Source organism: Osmerus eperlanus, chromosome 10 (assembly GCF_963692335.1).
Source record: "Osmerus eperlanus chromosome 10, fOsmEpe2.1, whole genome shotgun sequence".
Taxonomy (NCBI): domain Eukaryota; kingdom Metazoa; phylum Chordata; class Actinopteri; order Osmeriformes; family Osmeridae; genus Osmerus; species Osmerus eperlanus.
The window spans coordinates 7,548,895-7,566,423 of NC_085027.1; the positions used below are offsets into that span (position 1 = coordinate 7,548,895).

The 17,529-nt window shown below is 47.9% G+C and overlaps 1 protein-coding gene and 1 non-coding gene across 3 annotated transcripts; one reads left to right on the plus strand and one right to left on the minus strand.

Moving 5' to 3' along the window:
• The first annotated feature begins 2,708 nt into the window (after positions 1 to 2,708).
• Positions 2,709 to 2,781, plus strand: trnar-acg (transfer RNA arginine (anticodon ACG)). Its single transcript has one exon. It is a non-coding gene; the product is annotated as a tRNA-Arg (tRNA).
• Positions 2,782 to 2,928: 147 nt separating this feature from the next.
• kif7 (kinesin family member 7) lies at positions 2,929 to 14,507 on the minus strand. 2 transcript variants are annotated; one of them, XM_062471369.1, is made up of 20 exons: positions 14,372 to 14,507; positions 13,245 to 13,667; positions 12,593 to 12,793; positions 11,994 to 12,393; positions 11,419 to 11,766; positions 11,096 to 11,288; positions 10,718 to 10,879; positions 10,422 to 10,580; positions 10,071 to 10,213; positions 8,597 to 8,712; positions 8,276 to 8,413; positions 7,957 to 8,165; positions 7,293 to 7,490; positions 6,926 to 7,051; positions 5,905 to 6,078; positions 5,449 to 5,664; positions 5,091 to 5,297; positions 4,681 to 4,879; positions 4,094 to 4,255; positions 2,929 to 3,659 (listed from the first exon to the last, which is right to left on the minus strand). In XM_062471369.1, the coding sequence occupies exons 2-20, from the start codon at positions 13,573 to 13,575 to the stop codon at positions 3,241 to 3,243; spliced, it is 4,101 nt and encodes a 1,366-aa protein (XP_062327353.1). In that variant the 5' UTR covers positions 13,576 to 13,667; positions 14,372 to 14,507; the 3' UTR covers positions 2,929 to 3,240. The 2 variants fall into 2 exon arrangements, with proteins under 2 accessions (XP_062327353.1, XP_062327352.1); XM_062471368.1 differs by having other exon boundaries at positions 5,905 to 6,081.
• Between the last annotated feature and the right edge of the window lie 3,022 nt (positions 14,508 to 17,529).

The window sequence follows — 17,529 nt, forward strand, 5'->3', positions numbered from 1 at the left end:
TTGCTGAATGGTTTGCAAATATTTATAGCACGTCTGTTTGTGTTGTTAACTCACAGATGTAGGTCCCACTACCAAGCCATTCGTGTGAGAAATAGTGGTTGCAGATTTAGTATTTTACTGACCATGATAGGCCTTCTGATAGATAAACGTTTTAATGTTGACTAGTTACATCAGACGAGATATTCACACACTATCACACAGAACTCCAAGGCTTTGTTTCTGTGAATTTTGTTTGATATTCCGTTGATATCTCGATGCCTTATGTCTTAAAAATCATCAGCAAAGTTAAGTCGGTAGCCTAATGTAGGCTAAGTAATTGGAGGCAGAGGACCTAGGACTTACTGTAATGTAGGATAAAAAGACATCGAACCGGGACTGTAACCCTGATATTTTTTTTAACTGGAGCAAAATTATTTCGAGTAAGCTATTCATATAGGCTATGCCAGCCAATTAATTGCAATTAAGAAGTACAGTTTAGATCAAATTCCATTCACTATGTTTAAAAAAAGCATAGCACAGTTTTGCTTTTGAATGTGAAGTTATTGAATTTGAATATTCATGTAGCCTTTTGGGCGTAAGTAGGCCTAGCCTATAATATCCTATTCACTTGGTGTCCGATTTTGTGAAACGAGCACAACCGACAGCTCATGAAATGTGTATTAGGCCTAATAATTATTAAAACAATAGAATGGGTGTAGTATGGGGGTATTATTTTTTGGGGGTGGAATAGCGACTGAATCAGCGAGACAAAGTGTCACGAGAGCGCAATGAGAGGGACAGTTCTTGACCTTTAACCTGTATGGGCTTTTCTCATTACAAAGTGCTCCTTTCACGAGTGTCCGGTCTCTTCATTTACAGAGGGTCAGAGAGTCATATAAGGTTATATGAAGTGATCGTATGTTTAGCCTACAAGCAGGCCTATTACAAGCCTATTAGCCTAACCTATTGTTCCCACAGACAATACAAAGTCAATACGTTCAGACTGAATAGAAAATGAATTTATGAGCTTAATTAAATCCCGATAAAACACAAAGTAGCCTAGCCAAAGCCTATACAGGCCTTAGACTATAAAACGAAACCTGTATACACAATTCTTTTTTCAAATTTAGGGCACTCACTCAAATGTAACTTGTATCTTAAATTTCAAAGCAGATGCAGGCTTAATAGTCCAAAATGTGTTAATTTAATCGACCACCATAAACTCTGGGTTCACCTATTTTTGATATTGAATCATTTTGATCTATTTAATGAACGCCTGTTGTCGCTTGGGCGATGAGCTTGAAAAGAACACGTCATTGTAAGTGACGAGTGCGTGAACAAACCCAGAATGACTTGGGTTATAGCGGCCTCTAGCTGTATGATTCATTGATCTTGAATTGCCTTCTGGGATGTTTTGATGCAATTGTTTCATAATTATTTAATTAAAATAAAACGGTAGCATATATCTTGCATTATGTCGACCTATGTCGTTAAAAATACGTTCATACAATTAGGCTACATTGTAGCTTAGCGTATAGGCAATTTAATAATTTTTTGAAGATTTTCAGTGCCATGGTTTAGAACCATGAACTATGTTTCCAAATTAATAATAATAATATTTCCAACAAAGAAATATTGAATTAAAAGGTTTTGCTTTTATGATAAGCTATTTAATGCCTATATGTTTTAATTGAATGCATTTGACTACGGTTTCCATTGTATGAGGCTTTTCTGCGTCAGATGTAAATGCGTTCTCTACTGATTCACAATGGTAAAACGGCATATTATAAAATGTTGATAACTAATCCCGTAAAACGGTCTAATTACTTTTAACTATGCCATGGCCTTTATATAATTTGGCTCCGGTTCTCTCAACTTCCGCATTTACGCACTCTGTCTCTCTCTCTCTCTCTCTCTCTCTCTCTCTCTCTCTCTCTCTCTCTCTCTCTCTCTCTCTCACACACCCACACACACACACACGCACACACACACACACACACACACACACACACACACACAAACAGACGCACGCACGCACGCACGCACACAGATTCTCTCTCGCTCTCTGTCTCTTTTCTTTAATCTCCCACGGCTTTTATTTGAATAAACTTTAGGCCTTAAGAAGACTATCTGTAGGCTTACAATAGAAGAAAACAATAAAGCCTACAGTGTTTTCCTTCATATGATTTTATAAGATTTATAAGAACTCAGCCTTATTCCTCAATCCTCAAAAACACGCTTGAGATGTATTCTTACCTCTAAGGCCTGCAATCAGTCTACATCGTCGCAGTTTTACGTTTATGGAATTCAATCGTTTAATTTACGTAAATTAGTTGGCGTAGTAGTTAGTCCTCTGGCGCCATCTAGAGTTTGTATGAGTTCATTAAATGGACGAATTTTACCGACCATCCTTTCACAGATAGACTGTGTAGTATACCTCCAATTGTAGCCTAGACCTCTCCAAAGCTCCTGAGGTTCTTGGTTATATTCTACGAGTGTTTGATGATTGAGCAAAAGAGATAAGAAGAAAAAAAATCAGAAAACTAGGCTACTTCTGAGTCTAATGGTCTTGCAGCATTTACATTTTAGGAATATGTTGTCCAATTGTTTTGTAGCCTACATGGTTTGTACATGAGGACATGTACAACCAGCAGCTGAACAATGCGGTAGCAGTGACGTCACATAAATATGCATCTTTATAAAGCAAATTAGGCTGATGGCCGAGAAGCGGGCTAGTGGCGCAATGGATAACGCGTCTGACTACGGATCAGAAGATTCTAGGTTCGACTCCTGGCTAGCTCGATTTTTATTCTCTCACGAAATTGTCATCAAACTAATGTTATCTGTCTTATGGCCGATTATGATTGAAAATTAATCATCTTATGCATCAACAACAATTGTCTTGTATCCATAGGACCCAAGCAGTGACAGTAAAAACCTGGATGACTAGAGAAAAAATCAAATTTTATTAAAGTTATAACATTGAAAACAGTTGTAATGATGAATAGAGTTCAATGGTTTAAGACAAATTATACATTATGTGTAATCTGTGAATATAAAGGGATACATACTAGGTAAAAGTGCATGATAATAGAGATGAGTGGGCTTTCAACATTTACAGCATATGTAGAAAAACAAGCAGAGATTCATGACTTGGGGACTTAACAAACACAACATTATAATGATCATGGCAATAGTGAGAATAAAACACAACAATAAATGTTTTTCCCCAAACTGAGCTCTGGCTTGTGAATCCATCTGTTACACTGGGTTTTTCCTCACATCAATGATTGTATTGTTGGAGGTGAGGGGTCCGGTATTGAGGCTGGATCTGCGTGACTCTCTCCTGGACTTAGCCAGTGGAAGGGTGGGGGTGCCCCCCCAGGGTCCCGAGCCCACCTGTACCACACGGTGAACAGGCATCTCGCCAGTCGCCCTGAGCTGCAGCTCCTCCATGCCGCAGGGGTCCTCCGTGGGGAGGGAAGAGCGCCTCCAGGTGGCGGGTAGAGGTGCGTTCACCAGCTCCCTCATCTCCTCTCTGGATTTGGGGGGTCTCTCTGGCTCCCCACTCCCACTCCCGCTTCCACTCCCACTCTGGCTGCAGTCCTCTGGGCCTCTGCTCAGCCTCTCCACACTACCACAGCCTGCTGCCCTCCCCTCAGAGCCCAGTGAGCCCAGCACTGGGGAACACAAACACAGACAAACACTGTCATTAGCAAAATGACATGGCAGGATAACAGTTATAAATCTTATACCCCATGTTGCAGAATCATTTCACATAACATTACCCCCTGGGCATTTAAAATCAGATTTTTTAGTCAAGCTTATTATATAATATAATATTATATTATATAGTCACGTCAACATTACCTACAACAACACCTTTTCAAACTGCCTAAGGGTGATGCTGCTACATTACAGTTCCCATGACAGATACATTTATGTTTACTGAATAAACAGTGTTAATAGGATTCCCACCAAAGGCTTTTGTACCAAAGTTGTGAAAAAAACGTGGCAGAAGCTATTTTGGATTTGACAACTTGTAATTTCCAACCAACTGTGTTGCCGGGCAGACCAGTTCATTCAGACCCAGTGTTATGTGGGAGTGTGCTACCTCTGCCCGGGTCGCCAGGCGAGCAGGCCAGCCCACACAGCTCCCTCAGCCTGCTGCTCAGCTCCAGGTTGGCTGTCTTGTAGAGGTTCAGCTCCTTGCTGAGGTTATGGATCCAGCCCTCGTACTGCCTCTGACGGCCCGCCAGGCCCCCGTCCATTTGCTCTGCGGGGAAGGAGGGTAAACATGAGTGGGAAGCGAACACACGCAGAAGCTGGCACACACACACAAACACACACGCATACACACGTACATACAACCTGAGGAGATAATGACCGTGATGGGCGCTGACCTGCTGTGAGCCGGGGGGCGCCATGAGGGAACGGTAGACACACCACGCTGACAGGAAAATCAACTAACAGGGAGGGATCTTTTTGTGTGTGTGTAGTTTATTTCTTTGTGTGTGTATATCCATGTGTTTCTTTGTGTGTATCTCCATGTGTTTCTTTGTGTTTCTGTGCATGTGTGCGTATATCTCCATGCGTTTCTTTTTGTGTGTGTATCTGTGTGTGTTTGTGTATGCCTCTCTGTGTGTCTTTGTGTGTGTTTCTCCGTGTGTTTGTGTGTGTGTGTGTCTCCGTGCTGCCCACCTCGGCACTGCTGGAGCAGGAGCTGGATGCTCCTCTCGTGCTCCTTCTGCTGTTGGGTGAGCCGGCGGTCTGTGTCCAGCTGGGAGCGCTCCAGAGCGTTCTCCAGCCACTGCACCAGCTTCTGCTGCTCCTCCCCTCGCATCTCCACATCCGCCAGGGCCAGCTGAAGCTTACGCTCCTCCTCGCGCAGAGACACCACCTGTCCGCACACACACACACACACACACACACACAACACAGGGATGAACATACGAGGTGATGCACACACCAGCATGCACACACAGAAACATACACACATGCACACCTGAAGCTCGATAGCAGGTCTCCAGATGAACAGAACCTAGCAGGAATATATTTCCAGCCCATCCTAGTGGTGTTAGCTAAATCCACACACACATGCACGCACACACCTTGTCAAAGTACTTGCAGAGGAGGGCTCGTGTCTCGGAAGCCGACAGGTAGCTGAGCTTGGCCATGAGGTTCATCTCCCACTGAGAGAGCATGCTGGCCGAGGCTCGAAGCTGCCTCTGCCTCTGGGTGATGGCCTCGTTCTTGTACTCGATGGCTGCGTCCAGAGCCTCGATGGCCTCGTCCAGCTGGAACACAGTCCTCTCCTCCTGGAGACACACACACCAGAGGAGACCACGGTGGAGAGCACTACACACGCCACACAATTGTGTCTCTGTGTGTGATAGTGTAGGATTGTATTCATCGTGTGTGTGTCTAGGACGTGGGTTTGTAGGACTGTGTGTGTGTGTATGTGCTGACCTCAGGTGAGAGCAGGCTGCCTTGTCTCAGCTTGTCGTCCAGTTCCACCCTCTGCTTCAGCAGTGTGTCCTTCTCCTGCCGCAGGTTGGAGATCTCCTGGCGGATCTGCTGGGAGTCCTGGGCGCTGCCAGAGCGAAGCTGGCCGTTCCTCTCGCTCAGCTCCCGCTCCAGCGACTCGATACGCCCTGAGAGGGTCACCAGGTCCTGACTGAGGGCCTGGTGGAGGAGTGGGGGTGGGGTGGAGGAGTGGGGTGGGGTGGGGGTGGAGGAGTGGGGGAAAGGGAAAGAGAGGGAGAGGAAGTAAGCAAGGGGAAGAGAGAGGGTGAGAGCAGGCAGACCAAAGACATCTGCAGCCTTCTAGTATTCCATAAATGTATTAGGAATACAGGATGGCTGTATTTTTCATATCCTCAGTGCGATTTCATTGTGAGTGAGTGTGTGTGTGTGTGTGGGTACCTGGCTGGATCGTAGCCTCTTGGTCTCCAGGCCGCTGCGTTCTTGCAGCAGAGCCTCTTTCTTGAAGAGGATCTCCTCTCTCTTGGTCAGCTCCCCCTCCAGGTCCTCCAGACCCCTCCTCTGCTCCAGGACACGCTCCATCTCCTCGTCCAGCCAGCGCTTCTGCTCCTCGATCTTCTGCCCAGCACACACCACACACCCAGTCAGGACACAGACCCAAACCCTCAGCACCCAGACGCAGAACTAGACCTCATCCCTCAGGAGAACCAAACTAGATGTATGTGGTCCTCGAAACACACAACACTGGGATCAAGACCATTTCTGGCACGTGAAAACACACACAAGCAAATGTGTAACCACTCAAACAACCTCGCATCTCGTCACACACACCACTGTCCATCCACAAGTGACTGCCTCCCCAGCCACTCCATGTATTGATCCCCATTAACACGGCAGCCTGGTCCTCAACACTTCATCATGACGGCCACGAGGACGACCGCTGGAGGGAGACAGGCTGAAACAGGCAGCCACAGTCGAGAGGCTGAGTGAGAACGAGAAGTGTGAGAAGTGTGTGTGCGTTGTGTATGTGCCTGAATGTGTTTAGGTGTGTATGTGTGCAAGACTGTGTGTGTGTGTGTGTTGACATGAGGACCAGCTCAGACATGCATATAGGAAGCAGCCCATAGACTCTCCCCTCATGGAGCTCAGAGCGTGTAAGTGCCTGACAGAGCGTACAAACGCACTGTTACCGGGCGGGAAAGGAGTCTCTCCCAACCCTCCAGGGACTGTTCACTGAACATAGTCATAGAGTGGGTGACTGGCTTCCCTGGAAGACACTGGAGGCCATATTTGGAACAGAGATAAAGATGGCTTTTTGTATGTCCCTGTTGTTGTTGTTGTATATTATGGAAGAATGGTTATAAATGAGTTTTAGACATGTTACAGATGTAACAAACACATTCTAAACCTGTGTCAATGATTTGGACGTGTTGGAAGCGTGTTGGAGGCGTGTTGGAGTCACCTGCTGCTCCTCCAGGGAGATGACGGAGCCGTTGCTGCCGCTGCGCCGCTGCTTCTGGAAGGCTGCGATCTCCTCCGTCTTTATCCTCAGGATCTTCTGCTGCTGCTCATTCTTGATCTCCAGCTCCTGGAACCAGGGTGAGGGAGGGCAGGGTGAGGGAGGACAGGATGGAGGGTGGAAATGAAAAGATAAGAGGCATAGGGGGATTGATGGGAGGAAAGAGGAAGAAAGGGATGGAGTGTTATGGGAAGAAAAAAGGCACATACAGATAGAGGGGGAAAAAGGTTGGAAGACGGTGTGCGAGTTTGTCACGGTGTCAGCGTGTGACACATCTGTGTGTGTGTGTGTGTTCCCGTCGGCGTGGCACCTTGACTCGGTGCGTGCGCCTCTGCATCTCCGTCTCCAGGCGGCGTTTCTGCTGGCTCTCCTGGCGCAGCCTCCGCTGCAGCTGCTCCTGCTGCTGCCGCATGCTCTGCACGCTGCGCTCCAGCTCCCCCACGCGCCGCTCGCTCTGGGCCGACAGCGACGCCAGCCGCGCCGTGGCCCTCTGACGCTGGTTCAGGACCTGCACACACACACACACGGGGACAAGTCGCACACACACAGGGACGGGGCCGGCCAGACCAAAACACACACATTGCACACATCCGAACAGGTTCAAGCGCACACACACAGCAAGCATGCAGAGACACACACACACACACACACACAGTTGAACATAATGATCTTCTTACATATGTATGAGTCTGATGGGAGCTTTAACCCTGGGTTAAGTTGTGTAGGTGTGTTGGTTCAGCTGCTGAGGGCGTTTAGTCCTGAATTACCCCTGAGTTCTGCTTCTGCATGTTCTCTTTCTCTCCAATATGTGTACTTGTTTGGGTCTATCTCCTCTGAGAGTGTCAGTGTGTGTGTGTGTGTGTGTGTGTGTGTATGTGTGAGGTGTGAGTGGTGTGTTTGATTGTATGTGTGTGTGTGTCCTTGTGTAGCCTCAGGGTCCGGTTCTGAATGCGGCCGGGGCGTAGGAGTCTGACCTGAACTTTGCTCTGAGCGGCAGCGATCTTCCTGCGACACTCCTGGGCGCGCGTGCGGTCCGAGGCGCCGCTGCTCTCCCTCTCCTGGCGCTCCAGCTCCTGCAGCTGCCGCTGCGCCTCCTGCAGCTCCTGGCGGGCCTGCTCCGCCTCGCCCTCCAGGGCCACGATCTTACGGCTGTACTGCTTGTTCAGGGCCTGCGCGTCCTTACCTACACACACAGATAATCACAGTATTAGATTTACACACACACACACACACAGGGGGGAGGCAATTGGAGGGGGGAGGAAAGGAGGGGCTGTTAACAAAGTGTGTACTGACCTGTCTTGACTAGCTCCCTGATCAGCTCCTCCTTCATGCGGATGGTGACTGACAGCTCCCTGATCTTCTGCTGGGCCTGCATGAGCCCCAGCTCCGACCCCCCCAGACCCACCGAGCTCTCACCTACACTGGAGTTAGCTGCACACACACACACACACACACACACACACACACGACGGACAGACAGGCAAACGGCAAATAACAACTATGATTAACCGTGAGACAGAGAGATCAGCGGGATCCATTCAGGGAACCGGTGGAGGAGAATGTGTCTCTCAGTGGGGTATTGATCAGGAGGGGGCGTCCCGCCGGGGGTCTTACATGGTCGTCTGGTGCAGAAGGAGGTGGGCAGCTGCTCTGATAATGCAGGCTGAGAGCCCAACCCCCTCCCTGCTGTTGACACACCCTCCCGCTTGGACAATGTCTGGTTCATCTGTCTAACAAAAAAGAGAAGACACTTTACAAACATGGCAAAACACATATCAGTAAACAGAATAGCGCCAACAAGAGGAGAGGGGAGCAGAAGAGAGGAGAAGAGAGAGGGGAGCAGAAGAGAGGAGAAGAGAGAGGGGAGCAGAAGAGAGGAGAAGAGAGAGGGGAGCAGAAGAGAGGAGAAGAGAGAGGGGAGCAGAAGAGAGGAGAAGAGAGAGGGGAGCAGAAGAGAGGAGAAGAGAGAGGGGAGCAGAAGAGAGGAGAAGAGAGAGGGGAGCAGAAGAGAGGAGAAGAGAGGGGAGCAGAAGAGAGGAGAAGAGAGAGGGGAGCAGAAGAGAGGAGAAGAGAGAGGGGAGCAGAAGAGAGGAGAAGAGAGGGGAGCAGAAGAGAGGAGAAGAGAGGGGAGCAGAAGAGAGGAGAAGAGAGAGGGGAGCAGAAGAGAGGAGAAGAGAGGGGAGCAGAAGAGAGGAGAAGAGAGAGGGGAGCAGAAGAGAGGAGAAGAGAGAGGGGAGCAGAAGAGAGGAGAAGAGAGGGGAGCAGAAGAGAGGAGAAGAGAGGGGAGCAGAAGAGAGGGGAGCGGAAGAGAGGAGAAGAGAGGGGAGCAGAAGAGAGGAGAAGAGAGGGGAGCAGAAGAGAGGGGAGCGGAAGAGAGGAGAAGAGAGGGGAGCAGAAGAGAGGAGAAGAGAGAGGGGAGCAGAAGAGAGGAGAAGAGAGGGGAGCAGAAGAGAGGAGAAGAGAGAGGGGAGCAGAAGAGAGGAGAAGAGAGAGGGGAGCAGAAGAGAGGGGAAGAGAGGGGAGCAGAAGAGAGGAGAAGAGAGGGGAGCAGAAGAGAGGAGAAGAGAGGGGAGCAGAAGAGAGGAGAAGAGAGGGGAGCAGAAGAGAGGAGAAGAGAGGGGAGCAGAAGAGAGGGGAGCGGAAGAGAGGAGAAGAGAGGGGAGCAGAAGAGAGGAGAAGAGAGGGGAGCAGAAGAGAGGGGAGCGGAAGAGAGGAGAAGAGAGGGGAGCAGAAGAGAGGAGAAGAGAGAGGGGAGCAGAAGAGAGGAGAAGAGAGGGGAGCAGAAGAGAGGAGAAGAGAGGGGAGCAGAAGAGAGGGGAGCGGAAGAGAGGAGAAGAGAGGGGAGCAGAAGAGAGGAGAAGAGAGAGGGGAGCAGAAGAGAGGAGAAGAGAGGGGAGCAGAAGAGACGAGAAGAGAGGGGAGCAGAAGAGAGGGGAGCGGAAGAGAGGAGAAGAGAGGGGAGCAGAAGAGAGAAGAGAGGGGAGCAGAAGAGAGGAGAAGAGAGGGGAGTAGAAGAGAGGAGAAGAGAGGGGAGCAGAAAAGAGGAGAAGAGAGGGGAGCAGGCAAGGGGAAGATAGAAGGTGCATACTTCCGTCTGTCCCGGTTCAGAGACACATGGCCATCCTCTTCCTCGCCGTCCCTCCTTTCTCCCCCAATGACCTTGAGGTTACAGGAAGGGTAACCGTAACCATAGTGGTCCTGATCACTCTCCACACAGTCCACTGGGCTGGCCTGCGGACAGAAAGGAGAAGCACACTCTTAGACAGCCTGGAACCCAGTGGAAACGATGGCTCTGTTCCAGGTGCATTCCTACTCCAGTCTATGGGGACTTTATCAAGTGTTGTTGTTGTTAGCAAGAAATATGGCCAAGTGCTAATTGAAATCCCCCTGGGAATATATATTAAAATATATATATATAAAAGAAATAAACTGGCGGTACCTGTCCGGGTGCAAATCCGTTGTGGGCGTGGCGTGTGGCGCCCATGGGGGCAGTGTGGGGGCGTGGACGGAGGTTTAGGCCCAGCCCCGACACGCCGGGAGTAGACAGCAGACACTGCAGCTCCGCTATGAGATCCTGCTGCTCCTGCAGCTTATCACTCTGAGAACAAGACACACAACATGATGGCCCAAACCCAAGTCTCAACTACGCAAACGTTTCAGAGTTTTCAGCAGGGTTTCAGGTGGCACTGTGGGAGGTGTGGCCAGGGTTTGAACTGGTTCAAGGCAGGGCCTGACCTGTTGTTTGTACTGCTCCATGGCATCCTCCAGTGCAGCCAGGAAGTCTGTGTTCTCTCTCTCCAGCTGCTGGACCTGAGAGCGGAGCGGGGCGACACTCTCCTCCCTCTCTCCGTCTCCCTCTCTCCCCCGCTCACGGTCCTCTCCCACAGCCTCACACCCCTGGAGACACCCCAAGAGAGATATCACCGCATCTGACACTCAGCCTGGGCCGTGTTTGTGAGTCCCTCAGTATGTGTTTGTGTGGAAGTGTGGGCCTATGAGTATGTGCACAGTATCCACAAGCTCATACATGTTAATATGTTTGTGTGGGCCTGTGTGTGTGCCTATGAGTATGCGTATAATGTTGATATGTGCGTGTGTTATACTGAAGTGTACCTGGTTCTTGACGGCGGCCTTGGCCCTCCTCAGGGCAGAGTTGTCCTCTGTGGAGCTCCCTTCTATGCCGCTGTCAGGCCCCGAGGCCGTGGTCAGGCCGCTCCGCTCCTCCTCCACCGAACACAGCCACTCCTTCACCCTCCCCCCCTGCTCCGCGCTCAGAGCCCCCTCACACTGCAGCTCCCCAAGCAACCTGGCGACAGACGCACACAGGCAAACGTGACATTGATCAAGAAAACGAGCGATTCACATCATTTGCTGGCAATGCATCGACACGCGTTTCGCACCAGCTTGTTTATAGTGCGTGTGTGCGATGTGCCAACCTGTATGCACTGTCGGTGCAGGTCCTGTAGTGGGCACTCTGAGCCTGCAGTCTGCTGATCTCTCCCTCTCCGTGGCGTGTCCGTCTGTCCTGGTCGGAGCGAGTGATGATGCGTGTCTCGGAGCGCTGGCGGTTTTCCAGGGCGCGGCGCAGAGCCCTGATCTGCTGCTCCAGCCCCTCAACGCGGTCTGGCTCGCCTCGGCAGTTCACAGTGGCCCGGTTCTGGATGTTCCGGGCCCGCTGGGAGTAGTTGAGAGTGTTCAGACTCTCGTCAAAGTCGGAGGAGGAGGGGCTGATGCAGGCAATCATCAGCGTTTTGGCGTTTCCTCCCAGAGAGTCTTTTAAGATCCTAGAGGAAGAACGGGATAAAAACAATGCAAACGTTGTCACTGGTCTTCACTGAAATCACGACCCCAAAAAATGAATAAATATTTTTTTTTTACCAGAATCATTTTCTACGGGAATGTGCCGTTTATTGCTGCTTTTTTAATAAACAGAACATGCAGTGGCACCATTTTAGCTGGGTGACTGCTTCTTCTACTGTTACTATAGCAGTCCACAGAGTGCCTGCTGTACCTGGTAATTTTGGAGTCCCTGTAGGGTATGTGGGTGCCCCTTCTCTTGGGGTCTCCCAGAGCTCCGATCACGTTGCCCAGGGCCAGTAGGCCGCTGTTGATCTGGATACTCTCCTTCAGCCTCTCTCCTGTGTTCCCAGTCCGCAGGATACGCTCCGACCCCGCCAGGTCCACAAAGTGGAACTTGGATGATAGGACGTGAAGCGCGGATCCTGTGGGGGCCCCCTGGCCCCTCAGGCCCCCCCGCCGCTGGTCCATGAGCACGCTGAAGATGGTGTGCGACCGGCTGGAGTGGGGATTCATCTGGGTGGCGCCAGTGTGTCTGGCTGTGTTCCCAGACTCCAAAAGGCTCAAGACCTCATCCAGACCCTCCACTTCACACTCCTTTACCCCACACAGCACTGAAGACAGAGAGAGAGACAGAGAGAGACAGAGACACACATTCAAAATAAAAATCAGAGGAACGACAGACAAATGACACAATATCACACAAATCATTACTTGAACTACCCCTTACAGCAGATAATAATACCCAAACCGGAATAATACATCAACACCTTGGCTATTAAAAAATCCATCCATCCTTCTATCCATCCATACCAATGTTGCCCTTGTCATCCTCCCTGATATGGATGTCCTTGCTGGCCGTCTCCACCTCCAGCAAGTCTCTGAAGTCCTCCTTGTAGATCTCCAGGTAGGACACTCGGACGGAGAAGTCAGTGAGGTCGTTCTCATCGAGCAGCTTGAAGACCTCAGCCACAGCCCTGGGGATGATTCCCTGCTCCTCATCCCTGAAGGAGGCTACGGGAATAAACAGGCCTCATCCTCCGTAATTATTTACTTACATTGAAACTGTGCAAGACTCTGTGATGAATACCAAACTTGAGCAAACATTCACGCAAACATGCACTGTACTCACAAACACACGCACATCAACTCCTCCACACACATTTCTGTGTTAATGTACCCATAAACCACACATAATTCTGCCACCTCACGCACACACAATTAGCTCAGATGGCAAGCCTGTCTGGTGTGGACTGTTCCTTCAAGACCGTGGCAGCTGCATTGTAGGAAGTGCAGTTGGCTTCCCTAACGGGTGTGAACACACTGCCTGTCTCTCCTCATCACATGTCATCAGACATACGCAGGCACGCATCTCTAGGCTGCCCTGTGAGCTACATCACACATAAAGTGATCTACTTGATCACAGAAATCAGCAAAAAGGTAGTAAAATCATAAGGAAACTCACATATGTTGGCCTCCCCAATCGTGTATGTCTTGCCAGAGCCAGTCTGTCCATAAGCAAAAACTGTGGCATTGAAGCCCTGAAAAAAAGCTTCTATGAGAGGCTGGACACATACAGTGTAAACTACTTCCTGGCAGCTGGTCTCTTCAAACAGGTAGTCGCAGACGAAGTGTCGGTCGTGACCGAGTGTGACGCGGCACTGCTCGGGGTCAGCGGTGATGCAGCTCTCATGGCTGTGCAGCAGTTCTTTGGGCAGAAGGGGGCGCACTCGAACAGCGACCTGCACTGCAGTGTCCTCTGGCCTGCCCTGGCCACCAGGTACCTTGGGGGACATGGCTGGCTTGGCTGGATGGTTTGCAGGCAGGTCAGGGTTCCAAATCTTCACTCATGGTCAGATGCTGAAAACAACCAGTCATCTTAGGGCCACTTGAGAAGGGAGAAACCAAGACTCATCAGACATGTTTACTATTCATACATAAGGAAAATCAGGACACAGACTCACTCTTTATGACTTTAATTGCTGCTAACAAGATCAAAGTTGCAACAACAGAGTAGCACAAAAGACAGTAATGCATGCAAGGACATACGCGGAGCATTCATTTGAATGTCGGGCTGTATTCTAGTATTAAAATCTAGCAAATGCTGCAACTATCATGTTTTTATTGGTTTAATACCAGCATTGATAACTAACCACACCGCATTCTGTATGTCGATATTGTGAAGCATCATCCCTGGAGAAGCTACCTCTAACTAGTTTTCTAGATATTTGACTATTTCGGTGTGGCACGTTGGTTGGGGAGCTGGCTAGTTAACCCCAAAATGAATTCCGGTTACGAATAACTAAATAAATAAAGAGTATAGATTGTTAAAATAGCTGAAAACATGAGGAAAATAGCTATATGCTAGGCTAACGGTAAAGTAGAACCAGAATCCAACAGTGCTAGCTTAGAAAGCTAGTTAGCTAGCTCTAACTTACTTGCTGCTCATTTTAGCCGTCTTGCTAAACATACACAAGTTATTTTCTCTTGCACACTAATAAATAAAGATGTCTCAATTGAATATGTGCACAGTGCATGCAAAGTTCAATATTATGTGAATTGGAAAACATTATGTTTATTAATTTTACTCACTTTCTAAACTTACGAAACTTATCTTCCAAGGTAGCTATCCAAAACAACAGAAGCACATAATTTTGGGAGTCAGTCAGGCCGGGGCACTCTGGATTGGGGGGTGGTGACGTCACGCAGTGGCCTGCACAGGGTAGATTGAACGAATGATCATGTTGGGAAACCGTATCCTTTATCCAATAATCAATACAAAATATATCGGCACCCATTTTTCTGTCAGTTGAACTTGTTATTAGTGGTCAGTATTAGTTAGGAATCTTTCTGGAATGTGGAGAGGCCAGATGCATTTAAAAACATTAGGTATAATTGGGTAACTGTTAATTTGGGTGCAGTTCTATTACAAAAAGGTGCACACATCGATATTGCCAGGCCGTTCTTGGTCTGTTTATTGATGTTTATGTGTCATAGTAGCATATTCTTCAAACACATAACCCGTACAGCAGCACCCAGAGAGCATCCTAAGAGGGTTGCTGAGTTTAGTCAACAATGGCTCTCAAGGCCTTGAAAATCATAGAGTATTCCATGATGACTTGTTCTAAGAGGCCTGATATCGGTGTTTTAGTAAAGGTTGCCATGGTGGTAACCATGGAAACATCCTACACCGAACCCTGAGAGTTGAAGGTAACACCCACTCCCATTGTTCCCTATTTGAGATGCATATTCATAACCTCGAAAAAAGCGATTACAAATTGCTCTAATTAGACCTCCATTTCATATCTGTCCATCTCGTCACTCAGCATCCCGAAACAGCTCTTTTTGAATGCCATAGGCCATCGTGAGTGTAATTCAATTCCTACTAGGATGAGTTAGTGTTTAAGGGCTCTTCTCAGCGAGGCTAGAGTAGAAATCGCTAAAGGGTGTGTTAGCAAAGTCCCTTTGTATTGGCTTCAAAGAAACAAACAACTCACATTATAATTTTTTTTTTAATATATCTAAATGATTCTGTTTGCCAATGAAGGAAGGTGCTTAGAGAGGCAAACAATAATACACTTTTGAAAAGCAATAAAAAATACAAAATGTTCAGAAATTGAATTTTATTTTTTTAACAATCAATTTAACAATCAATGTAAGAAAATTAAGGATAAACAGAAAAAATTGACAGAAGCTTAACATAACAATAAATTAAGTTTATTAGACATTTTTGTTTTCAATTAGTAGTAAACCCGAACATAATTGTTCACAAATTATTATATATATTTTCTCCACCTTCTCCCCTACCAATTGTTTGAGGGAAGTTTTTACTGTAGGTGAGAATATTCTGATCACTGAGGTAGACTGTGACTTGTTGTCTGGGTGCTGTGTTTACAACAACAAAATCACTAGTCTTCCAGAGTGTCCAGAACCCCGTCTGAATCTGAATGCTCTACAGTAAACTGTGGCCTGATCACTCCTGTAGGGATGTCTGGAGAAGATGTCTGCTTGAATGTCACATTTGTGAGGGTGTGGTGTCAGGTTGTAAGGAGTCAGATATCCTGTGAAGAAGAAAGAGAACATTAAAAGCCATGCAAATTACATTTGCATTGCAAATGCTAATTACTAATCACCTGTGTCGATTGTCACAAATATAAAAAACGAACAAATAGAAGTTACTGAGACCCTCTGAGGCTACTGTGCTGTGTTACTGTTATGAGCATTTGCCCCGATCCGCCCTCACAAACAGTGGGCTGGACTTAATAATGCCATGGTACTAAATCCCTAGTGCCCTTTCAGATGAGTGGGCAGAGAGCCTCCCAAATCCATAATATTCTCTTTCATTTCCACAGTGTCACCTGTGTCCCCCCTCCACGCTTGGTGCTGTGAAGGGCCACAGTCGATGCATTTACTGCACTCAGTGCCTCATAAAAACACATCAATGGAGGAGGGAGGTTCTTGTAAATGCTCCAACCATGACTCTAATAACCAAGAGAGATAGGAGGCACCGGTCTTTACAGCATGTGGTTAGCCCTATAATAATTACGATTTATTTTTTTAAACTCTGTTTAACAGTCATTAACAAATCCCTTGATTAAAAGAGTTGAAACAAAAGGCAATTTAAAATTCTATCATTTTTGGCATTTAATGCGTGCCCAGAAAGACTGGATTGAACAGATTTTTAATCTACAGCTATGCTCATCAAAGAACGTTACTTCTGTCTACTAACCAAGTGAGCTGAAAAGCAGTTGGCGCTGTGAATTTTAAACATGTCAATGTGAAGCGCCGTTGTGGCTATTTTAACGATCGCCCATTGATCTCGGCAGGTGGAGCACACTCTGTCTACCTCCACTGAGACAGACAGTCTGAGCTGGGGACTGGGGATAATCGGCCTCCCTGCTCTGAGGTAATATTGTTACTGTTGAGCCTTTTGTATCAGGGAGCGGTCGGTTTTCTTGTCCTTAGGACTCTCTCTGCTTCCCAACAAGATAGGCACCCTGGCACACAGAAACACAAGCACACACACACATGCATACACCCACACTTAAGCATGCACACACACACACACACACACAAAACCCTCACATACGCACACACTGACTCATTATTCTATATCTCTGAATATTTAACAATCATGCCTCAACACGTTTTTTCATCACCCCAGCTACTTATATTACCAGGGGCTGGCGGGTTGGAGTATGAAGACATGGTTAGCCTACATATTCAGGTTACCTGGCCTCATTGCTTTTGTATAAGGAACTGCATGGGTTATCACAAACAAAGGTTGAGGTCACAATAGGATCTTGTTGTAAAGGAAGGCTAATCAGGGCCAGGTTTGGCAGGTTTGGAGGGGAAGGTAGCCTGCTCCTCTCTGCCTCTGACAGGGTAATGCATTACATTACGAGTCCCACTGTGATGGGGAAATTGACTTGGATCAAATACGCTTTCCCAATTAAATATATATTAAGTGTAATGGGGCTATCTGCTGGTGTGAATATAAGAGACTCTCTCAAGATACCCAAGCCTGTCTCTGCATCCATTTACACATTTACTGAGGACTTCATGAGAGAAAAAAGGTTGGAATATGTTCCTCTTACTTTTGGCTAGAATCTGGGTAGACGTAATAGGTGCAGCATAGAATGGTAATGCATTATTAAATAGAGTTGAATTATGCTCTCCAACTCAAATGAAGGCCTGTTCTCTGTACAATTACAGGAAGGAGACACAGCAGGCAGAGGGGCTGGGGCCAA